General features: G+C 30.3%; 1 protein-coding gene across 1 annotated transcript in view; it reads right to left on the reverse strand.

The window, feature by feature from the left end:
• LOC111632944 (prominin-1-like) overlaps nucleotides 1–10567 on the reverse strand; it is a 53176-nt gene extending 42609 nt beyond the window's left edge. The window contains exons 1-4 of the mRNA XM_023377464.1: nucleotides 10511–10567; nucleotides 9569–9777; nucleotides 8612–8732; nucleotides 1541–1607 (exon numbers count right to left, since the gene is read on the reverse strand). Of these exons, the coding sequence (XP_023233232.1) occupies nucleotides 1541–1607; nucleotides 8612–8732; nucleotides 9569–9777; nucleotides 10511–10564 (451 nt within the window). The 5' untranslated portion in view covers nucleotides 10565–10567. The remainder of the gene's footprint in view (nucleotides 1–1540; nucleotides 1608–8611; nucleotides 8733–9568; nucleotides 9778–10510) is intronic.
• Nucleotides 10568–12150: the final 1583 nt, after the last annotated feature.

The raw sequence follows: 12150 nt of genomic DNA on the forward strand, positions 1-12150 counted from the left end.
GACGATTATAGAAAGTCTTGAGAGTTTGAGGAAATAGGTTCCTAGTATATTGAGGTGACGATTAGGATCTTTAATTTATAAGAATTATTGTTTATAAGTTAATTCTTTGATTTTGTCGAATTCCAAAGGGGAATAGAATTAAGTTAGAAATAGATTGATTTGAGTTTTGTCGGGTTGATTCTTGTTGAATTTCATTGAATAAATTATTGTTTGATTTTTACTAAATACTGTATATAGTTTATTACTAGAAGTTTAATTAAATATTTGATTTTTGTTATTGACAAACTTTGTCATTATTTAATTCGGTGCACGCTTAAAGTCCAGGCCTGGCACACTAACGCGAATCCGCGTAAAGTACCCGTTAGGGAACGGCTATTTCCAGCACACAGTAGTGTCGATAATCGTTGGAAAAGTCGGAAAAATAAAATAGTACTTTACATAACCATCAAACAATGGATATTAAACACCTAAACTTGAATTACAATGTATTTGGAGTTGAAAATGCTAGTTTATATGTATATTTGAAAATCTGCATGAGGTCTGGCCCCAATTACACCAAACTCCAGATTATCCATGCTAACTAGTGCATGGGTGTGCATAGAAAAAAAGAGAACATAGATAATCTAAATACAGCCATGTAAACTATAAAAAAACTATTCAGAGGTTTTAAATGAATTATGGTGTGTGTATATATATATAGCCATTCATAAGCTGAAATGTATATTTAGTCGATAAACATAAAATGTAGATTCATTCTATTTTAAAACAATATTGTGTAAAAATTTAAATTTTAAATTCCTGTGTATAATTCTTACATTTTTCTAAATTACTATATTTTAATTTTAGGACTTGAAAGATAGTTTTTGAAATTTGCTGTTTATAGTGCAACTTTGCCTACTGCAACACATTCTGGGGCTAATGACTTACCTCACTTCTGTCCCTTAGAATTGACAGTTGAGAGAAGGAAGAAAAGCTGAATGTTGTTTATGATACTTTGTCATTTTATAGTAATTCTAATATTTTGACAGTGCATACACGAATAATCTGTGCATGTGCAATTGGAAGTTTGGTGTAGTTTAGATTTTCGACACTTCATTATATTACAGCTGTCCCTTGATAGTCCAACGTTTTGTAATCCGACATGCTCAGCAGTCCGACGCACCTCCTGTCAAGGTACCCATCCCCGTTATGTGTCTGCTTGCACAGAAGCATGTTGCAACGTAAATCTCCCCACCCAATTCTTATACGATGACACACATTTCGTGTGTTTTCCATGAGCAGTTCTGTTCAAACAGTTGGAGAAGGGAATATTGTAGGCTATTGCTAGCAAAACAATGCCAAATATGTAATCACTTTCGGTAATCAGGACACTTTTGGTAATCCGACACCCCTTTGGTCCCATACTTGTCGGATTATCAAGGGACAGCTGTATTTTATTCTCACTCTCATATAATTAATATATTGTATGATGTAATTTCAAATGCTTTGTTTCTTAGATTCTGAAAATAAAGATTACTTCCAGATAAAGTTATATACTTACCACTTAATATTGAGAATACAGCTTGAAATGTTTCTTTTGTACAATTGAAGGCAATATAACTTAATTGCTAAAATTAAAGAAAAATTATTTTTATTTATAATACAAAATCAATATAATTTGTAAAATATTTTATTTTCTATTATTAAAATATTAATGTTTTTTAAGATACAGTAATACCTCGACTTACGCGAACCCGGAGTTACGCGATTTTCAAATTTCATCGATTCATCTTTTGTTTGATTGCCACGCAATTCTTGATTACTCATTCCCCCCACACTATTGTTCGGCTTACACGTCTGGACATTTCGCGTGGAATCGACACATAGCTACAGAAATAAATAATACAAAATAAATTGTATTTGTTATATCTACGGAGACTCAAGAGACTGTGTGGTGATTTCTTGTAACAATGAATGAATCAAAAGACAAGATAAGATTAACGAGAACATTTATTAGCTTATGTGAGGGTTGAAAGGGGGTGGGAAAGTTTATAGATAATATAATAGGTTCAAAAAGAAACTAAAAATTTTAGAGAAAATAATATTTCAAACTTCACCAAGATTTTATCTACACAAAACAGAGGAAACAGCAGAATTTTGAAAGGAAGTTGATTTTCTTTCCCAGGCTAACTCAGGATGAGTCAAGTTTTCCACACGGTCCGGAGGAGGATATAAAAGGGCAGTTTTCGCGCCATTCAAGGCAGTCCGTCAAAGGAAGTTTGCCATATGAAGTTGACATACAGAACGGCAGTCGTCCATTAGAGAAAGAACTGGTCATATGTACAATACAATACTTCCGAAGCAGTCCATAAAGAAGAGACAATTGCCATACTAAGGAGAATGCGTAAGAAGTTTAGACATACGATATAACGCAGTCCAATAAAAGGGAAAGGCCATACAAAGAAACCAGCTATTGATAAGAAACAAACTCCACAAACTCTTACAAGAATATGAAATACAGAATTAAGTAAGGAAGAGAATACTCAAAGAAGAAAGCATACAAGAGGAAATAGGTTAACGACCTCCAGGTGAAAATAATATTAGAAATAGATTGATGTGAGCTCTCTCTCTCGAAGCATATATTTGGATCATTCATTTAGTTTTATTTTTAATTAAGTTTAATTTGTATTTTTATTTACTTTCTTTATTAAATAGTTAATCATTTATTATTGTTAAGGAAATGTCTTATCATTGTTTACATACCTCCACATGCGTGTTAATCTGCGTGATATAAATGCAATTAACTGGTGTCAACAGGAATCCTGACATTGGATAAAGACTTCGCCGTATATATCCTATTTAATTATTAAAAGCCCTCCCGGTCAAATTCTTGACGTAAAATCAGATCATGATCCGAAACTTTAGAGAACTAGTTTCACCAACTAGTGCCGATTAAGTGGTACTAACTATCCTAGTGGAGTAGCACCCCCGGCTGATCTCACACTTACATACATCCGACTTGGATTTTACACAAATTGAAAAATTATACCCCAACTTATGCAACTTATCGCTTGGTCCCACCTATTGTGTAAGTTTGGGGTATTACTGTATATATATATTACAAGGATATATACAGTGTATATATAAAGTGATTAATGATCTCTGGAATAAATTGGCAATAGTATAGCCAGAAATTTAACAAGGGATGCAAATAAAATATACAAATATTAATACCAAATGTTATTTAAATAACATTTGACATTTTTACATAATGAATTACAAATTATGGCTACTGCAGTTCAGAAAGCAGGTTATTCATTTACTAGGTTCAAATATATCAATGCTCAAGTACAAAGATCATTCTTCCTACCCATAACATTATATATTGTAAGTGAGAAACTAAAATTTGTGCACCCTTCCATTTCATATTTAGGGTCTGTCACATTGCATGTATTTAGAATTTTTTTTTAAAATATGGACTTATCAATCCAATTAAATCACTTTTATCATTATGTAAAATTCTTTATAATGACAGAGATAGGTTCCAACATTAGAAAAATTCTGTACTTACATGGTCCCTTTACAAAAACCAAATACAGATACAAAACTATTTTACCTAGGAGCCACAACCAGAAGGTACTCAAATTGTGTAATTGATCATCACGAGGACATCTTAAATCACAGATGCTTTATAGAGCTCTCCAGATGTGTAATAGAACATGACTTTGCAGCTTTATGAGCCAAAACCTCTCTTCTCATACAACACATGGAATGCAGATGTTTTCATCTGGGATCCTTTATACATATCAACATTGGGACCCTGTAATAAACCTACACTTGAGCTCCTAGAGCTACGGTTCTCAATCTTTAAAGTCTTAAGAGCTTAATACAATACTTTGCTGACATCATATGTTACTGTAAAAATTTTGAAATAAAAAATATGTAATTATTTTTGTTCATTTAAGGGTCTAAAACCTGCTTATCTCTTATTACATCATTGTATGATAAAATTTCTCTATTTATATTCTCCTGTTCTTTTACATTCTATCTTAAAATTGTAATTTAAATCTGTATTCTTTATTGGAATATGCTCATGTACCATTTAAATTATAACTGTTTTCTAAATACATTCTATATTGCCTGTACGAGCCCTTAATACAATGTCAAAAGTATTAGCATAGCTGTTCTTTGTTAATATTAAAGTACTATAACATCAAAGGATAGTGTTTTTAATGTTTGTATATTTAAATAAAACTGTAATGCAAAATTATACAAAATTATCTGTTATATATATTATTGACAAGACTATGTCTTGTTTATAAAATCGTACTGCTGTTTTTTATTACCAGCATAGAGGTATGAAGGAGTATATGTCGAGAGTTGATATTTGGCACAGAGTATTAGGTGCCCAAATCATTTGCACACAAAAAAATCCAGACTCGCAGGTAGTCAGGGGACCAAGAACCATGTCAAAATAAAATCCAAAATGGCAACCCTCTTCTACAAACAGGCAAAACAGCCACCTCACCCCACCCCACCGAAGTCAGGTGGGGGAGAGTACCACCCACAGTCATTCTAAGAAGTGAACTCTGACCTTGTACACACAGTTTTTTCTATGTTAAATAAAATTTGTAATCTAATTTTGTAAATTTGGGAGTGCTTCAAATATGACATTAAAACAGGTTGTTGTTACAAGTAGGTTTTTTAACATTATCTAGTATAGTAAATTCGTGGGACCGATAAAAATTTGACGTTATATTAGAGTTGTCGTTACATCCGATGACATTATAATCGGGTTAAACTGTATATTATTTGTGCAAAATAAAAAAAATAATTTCAGATGATACAATAGTCACGATTATTTTTTTCAAGAACGGGAAATTTTCATTAAGCATTGACAAAAATTCAACCTGGGCCAACACGCAAAGGAAAGAAATTTCGAAATTAGATAGTTTAATTTCATTGAAAATACATCATGGATGACCTTGTGGTTATGGCCAGCAGTTTGAATGATCACACCCAAAAGCAGCAATACCAAAGAAGATTGGAGAATGAGAATGAGACCTGCCTTGAGCGTCAAAGCGATTCTGTTTAGTAGTGAGTCTCCAAGACATAGTCTTGTTCCAAATATGGTTTTGCCATCTTACGAGGGCTGTTCGGAAAGTTCGCGGCCTTGCCTATATGCAGCGCTGCGATCAATTTAATTTTTGGCGGGAATAATTCAGCCATCTTTGCTAAAGATACGATACCAATTTCCGCTTGATTTGTCAGAAAGTTTTGCCACGACAGCTTAGCAGATAGTCAGTGTGCACATGCTTTGTCAAAAATGGAGAAGACAGAGACTCGTGCAGTCATAAAATACCTGACGAAAAAAGGGTTGACCTCATCTCAAATCAAAGCTGACATGGATGAAGTTTTAGGAGAGTCTNAAAAAAACAGAAAGATGATTTCAATTGAAACAAAGCAAGAAATCATCAGGAGTGAAAGTTGACAAAAACTTCCTTGTCGAATGGGGAGAAGTTCAGAAGTTTACCAACACTCATTATCCAAACAGAGCTGAAGCCAACAGGATCAATGATCTCTACAATGACACCCTTGCCCCGTCATTTCCGACAGGTGTTGAAGAAGAGAGAGAAACAGACCACCTTGGACATGTTTTTTAAGAAGCCAGCAGGCAAAAAACAAAGGATGGAACAAGAGAAGTTGACCCTGCAAGCTCCGGTAGCCTCTCCTGAATCTGACTCTGATTAAAAAACAATAAAAAGCTGCTGCAATGTGTAAAAAGTCTGTATCTGTATGAATGTGTGAAAAAAGTGTTCCTCCACCTCCTCACAACATATGACTATCCGGCATAATTGGTGACTGCTCCATTTTCAATTTTTTATGGTACGATTATTTTATGCTGCGAAACGAATTATATGTTTTAACATGTATTTCTATGGGAAAATGCGTTTCTTGTAACGAACTTTTCACTTAACGGACGTGCACATAAAACGGATTAAGTACGTTATACGAGGCACCACCGTAAATATAATTTTTATGGCCATTAAATAATAAATGGTTTCTGGTATGTCCACTGCTCATTTAAACTCAATGGTTTGTGCAATATCTGCTATTGGTCTAGATTTGACCAATCCTGTCATTACATGAGTCGACGATGACATTTTACCGTATTTTACGAGTTTCTTTTAGCGTGTTTATATTATTTACAATTTTTTTGCATTATATAGGAATCTGCATTATATGAACCAGTTTTATAGCGGGGTCTACTGTATTCCCATACAAATGAATAAATGCATTTTTATTGTGTTTGTTGTTTTGCAGTGCTATTTAACAATTTAACTATTTAACTATGCTCTATAAGAATTTTGGAACTCAAAGTTTTCTTTGCAAAATCATTTTTGTGTCCTTTAAATGTGTACAAAAATTTTGGTGTCAGTTGGTTTATTGGTTGGTGCAACAGAGCCCTATGAATAGAACAACTTTATTTGTGACGTAGTAAACACTAGTATTGTGTTTTATTCCAAAGACACATGGCAAAACACAATACTTGCCTTGTGTCTTTGTCATGTGTAATTTGCCATGTGTCTTTGGAATAAAACACAATACTAGTGTTTACTATGCCACAAATGTAAAACAGGACACGGTTTCAAAAAGAAAATCAACAAAAGAACAGCTTTAATTATGATCACCCAATACACACACACACACATATGCACAGGTTGCCCTTTCTAATCAACACATGAAAATATCTCAATCTTCATCACACAAAAAAAATGTTTAGACAAAATTCGTACTGTATTAATGGGACCACAAGATGACACTATTAGTTTCCTCATAAAGTGTACTGTATTGGTGAAAACAGGGTGAACTCCATTTCTTATAGTATATTATGATTCTACATCAGAAACAAAAACTTTTATCAAAAACATTTTTTCAAAAGATACACTTATCAGAAGTCATGACATTTGAAGTTTTATGTAGCTGCCAGGCTGTGCATGTTTGAATCTGTGGATATTTGTGAAATCCATTGAAAATGAAGAAAAAAATGCTTTAAAAATGAGGAAACTATTATTATTTGGAGGAAACATTCTTTTTCTTCAAATAATAAAATGATATAAATTGTGTGACACAGTATATTGAAGCCATCAAGCTTATGATAAAGAGAGAAGTTCAATAAACTATTAGTATTTAGTTTCACCCAGTGGTGTGCAGTGACATTTGATGATAGGGAAGCTGTGTTGGCCCTGGATAGAATCATTGGAAGCATATATTTTGGTGTGTAGCATCCACCAGCTAAACCATATGAGATTGGTGCTCTTTAAAGCACATGTGCGAATGTGTGTAATCTGACTGTTTTACACAATTCAGATATTTTCACCGTGGAAGATATCCCGTATTCGACAATACAGCACTTCCATTGGGAATATGCATATACGAATTTATATTCGAATATACAATACCAATCTTATCATTTTTTTCACATGTATTATTTCTAATAAGATACATAATGTGGTTATAATAAAATATTAATTTTAAGTAATTCAAAGTATGTTAAAATATGAAAATAATCACACAAGGGAAGTGGCACGCCACTGGTTTCACCAAATAATAATAGTTTCTTGATTTTTTAAAGCATTTTTTCCTTTATTCAATGGACTTCACAAATATCCAGATTCACACATGCATGGTCATAACTGCATAAAACTTCAATGTTTATAACTTCTGATAAGTGCATTCTTTGAAAAAATGTTTTAGATAATAATTTTGGTAATTTGCAGTTTTTAAGGTCTCTGTTACAATCTGAAATTGAAGCTCCTGCTTTATTATAACAATTACATTTGCAAGAACCTGTATCTACTAGGAACTATACTAGATTTAAAATTCCTTTGTATAAATCTAATATTGCTCAGAATATATCAGTTCATAAACTGGCAACACTTTATAATCACTTTGGATGGCAACTAGATTTGTTTAGTTCTAAGCAACAGTTTTGATAGTCACTGGTCAAGGTATTTGATATTGAACATTATAATTAATGTGGAAATTGTTCTTATATATTCAATATATTTTAAATTTTTCAATTCTTATGTTTTGTTGTGTATTAAACTCAATTCAAATGTTTTGTATGTAAGTATTTAATTGTTATGTTTTGTTTCATTTCAATTTTTATGTATTATTATTCATATTCTTTGTATGTTAAACAGACATGTAATTGGGGCTTCCTGTAAGTCAATCTGGTAAATAAAAAGAAAAAGTTTGTTTAAGGCAAAATAATCTGCTGGATTAAATCAGGCTATAATATGGCTATTATTTTGTTTATTTTTGATGCAGAATCATAATATGCAATAAAAAATGAAGGTTCCCATTTAAGAAAATGAAGTTGATCCTGTTTCATCAATAGCAGTGCCATGTATGGAGAATAGTGCCAGCTTGTGGCCCCCTTGGTAGAGTACAAATTTTATCTGAACATAGGATGCAGATTTTTTAAGAAATTTTCATATATTGATTAAAGTGGGAAAACCTGTATATATATTTTTATTCAGTTTATTTAAATGACATTATATTGTTCTTGACAAAAATTGTCTGACCCATTTATTCCATGACACACACACACAATGATTTTACTTACAATTTTTGTATTATAAAGCATTGATTGCATATCTTCAAACACAATATCAGTTTTTTTTTCTGAAGTGGAATAGTTTGTACTTAAAGAATTGTGTGTTACAAACATACAAATAACAGCAATTCTGAAATAGAAAACAATTTTAGATTTAATAATAATCTAATTAAAAATTTTACAACAGTTTCATAAAAACTTAAAGTCAATTATAAATTATAATTAAAACAATAATGATATAAATTAATACAGCTAACAATATTTAAACTTACTTATGCCTAATATAAACTCTAACTGGAATCTGTATTTGTAATGCATTGTAATGTCAGATATGATCACAATACAAGATAGCAAAATTGAAATACGGTTACTGTTCCTAATGATGTTTTCATGAATTAAAAGAAAATGTACCATGAACTTTAATTTTGCCATTTAGTAAAACATACCAGCATCATTTTCATATTTAAAAATGAGTACTAAATTTAGTAATTTTCATAATATTCTGTAATTAAACTCCAAATTAGTATAAAAAACATTTATGTTTGTGTGAGAAAAGGCTTCATTCTAGCCTGTGCCTAAGGTGGCAAAAAGGTTAAATGAAGTCCTGCACAAAGATGAATATCAGTTAATTATTTTGAATCAACTTATGAAGTTAAAAATACAGCACAACAAATTTTTTAATTGTAAAGATATTTTCAAATGTTTTTGACAAAATACCTTTCTAATCATCTTTATTTACTAGGAAGTAAATAGATTTTTAATTTAAAAAAATGTTGTTGTATACAGGTATAATATTTTTTAACACTATAAACCAATTCAAGATAATCAATTGAGAAGTTTTTTTTATCTTTGTTTAGTCTCTTTCTGAAAGAATTTTTTAATATTTTTTATCATCTGCCTCATCATCTGAAAAATATACTGTATATAACATCAGTTACTGATTACAATATAAGAAATAATACTTACAATAATAAAACTATTAATATTAATAGGAAAAGTATTAAAATCTTCCTCCATAGTGACGTTGTTCTTGTTTGATCCTGAACTCTTTTACCACCACAATTGTTACAACAACAACGACAGCAGAAAACTATCAATCCAGTTATCCACATTACAACAATATATAATAATCCAATTACAACACAAGCAATAAGTGCATAGTGAAGTTTTAGTAACTGAAATAGATAGTAATCAATGAGATTTTTTTAAATTGAAAATTTTAAACTACACTATTTCCTAAAATAAACATTCGCGTAATATTCTTGTAACAATTGCCCATCTAACTGCACCCGTTAGCCTAAATATCTTTTATAATTCGTGGTGTTCAATATTATCAAATAAGCAACTACTGTTACGGTATTTTCCAATATCAAAATTGAAAAAAAATGCAGCAGCGAGTTGTTTCACTTTCCCGGAAACATTTAAAACTGCGTGTGGCGCCATCTGTTACGATATTTTATTTTAAAATTTTTTTAATTATTATAAAATGACAAAAAGCTTAATTTTGAAGATAGGGAATTTTGAGGGAATTTACTCGTTTTAGCATTTACAATTTTTTAAAATAAAAATCCGTCCCTACCCTCAAAGTTAAGCTTTTTGTCATTTTATAATAATTAAAAATTTTTAAAAATAAAATATCGTAACAGATGGCACCACATGCAGTTTTAAATGTTGCCGGTAAAGTGAAACAACTCGTTGCTGGATTTTTATACATTTGCCACGATATTCCGATTTAGCTAGTTTTGTGTCTATTGGAATCATGTTTTCCTCCCCTCTTTTAATGTCAATGTTTTTTACTCCCATAAATGTCCACCAAAAATGAAAAAAAAAAACATCGACTACTCGTCTAGTGGATAATTATTACAAGAAATATACTAATTTAAGAATATATTTTTTCAAGAATTTTACCTCATATATTGATTGAGGAACAACTAATGTTTTCGGACGAAGATAATATGACATTATTAAATCTATAAAAAAAAAAACCAAAATGTTAAAATTATTATTTGTCATTTTAACATTATAAATGTTATTACCATAATATTGTAATTAATACATTAAAATTACATTTATATATAATTTAAATCCAGAATTTTTCTATTTGAACAAAATTTGTTATAAGAATTTATATAGTGCATTTAGTAAGATATATAGTTATCTCCATAGAAAATAATTCATTAATGTAATAAAATATAAGAATTTTAGTATAGACAACAAATAAAAAATATATTCAAAACAATCAGCTGCATATATAATTATAATTACACGAAAATATTATTATTATTATAAATTTACTGAGAATAAGTTCATGCATAATTGTTTTATTTTCTGTAGAAAAATTTAAGAAGACATATACTATACATCATTACATATTATATGTATATACAGTATAATAAATTACTAAAAATTTATAATAATTTTTTTTAAATATTTATAACTGAAAACTACTTTTAATGGAATATAATTTACAAAAAGTAAGTTCCTGTATATGTAAAGAGAATATACAGTAATTCTGTAAACAATGCTCTAATAAAGCAGTCTTTTCATAGTTATTTTCTGAAGGTGTTATTTTCGATTATTCATAGTTTTTAAAAATCATTAAATATGTATAAAACTCAACTTGAATAATTTTTTGCATATTAGTTATTCGATTATATTAAATTATTCAAGAATTAGTGTAAATGCCCATATATCTTAAGAATAATAATTAATTTAAAAATTTCTATATAATTTATTAAATAAAAATGCTATCCAAAATAAAATTCAAAAGGAAAAATAGACGTTTCCAGCAATGGCGTAACAAACATAACTGGCGCTCGGGACACGACACTTTTTAGTGCCCCCTCCCCAAATCTTGTTTGTCTTGGAGACCATTTGGCGCCCGGGGCATGATAGACCCCGTGCCCCCCTTCTCTAGGCTAGTGGTTTTGAGCTAAAAAATAATAATGTCGTATTATAATAAAGGAAAAGTAAACAGAAAAACGTCACAACTGATTAAAATAAATCATTTTGCAGTGCAATATGTTACAAAATAACACGAAGAAGAAAATCGAATTTGCATAATAAATGTTCATATGGCGAAAAATGATCGAGATAAATTAAGCATAACACAAAAAAGAAACATAGTCTACTAAATTTCTGAGGGAAAATATTTCTTTTTCAAAGTTATGAGAATGAAACAATGTGAAGAATTTTAGAAAAACAGTTTTTTATTATAGTCAAATCCCGTTTATCCTACTAGATAAAACGGGACTGGACTCAATCCGAATTAACAAAAATCTGAAAATCAAAACCGAAATTAGTGGAGTATTGAAACGAAAATCTGAAATTCTACACTGAAAATACTTTTTAATGATTGAAAATAAATGCTTTACTGATTCTAAAACGATAGAAATATTTATTTAAATAAGAACATAAAAATTTCGCTACATATAAACATTATGTATTTTTATCCTTGCGTAAGTATGACCTCTTTAAATAAAAATAATCGAAGGAGCGAGATGAACACAGATTAATATCACGAATAATGTTATAACGATAGTTAGTAA

The sequence above is a fragment of the Centruroides sculpturatus genome, unplaced genomic scaffold, assembly GCF_000671375.1.
Source record: "Centruroides sculpturatus isolate CEXI.00-Female unplaced genomic scaffold, Cexi_2.0 scaffold624, whole genome shotgun sequence".
Lineage (NCBI taxonomy): Eukaryota > Metazoa > Arthropoda > Arachnida > Scorpiones > Buthidae > Centruroides > Centruroides sculpturatus.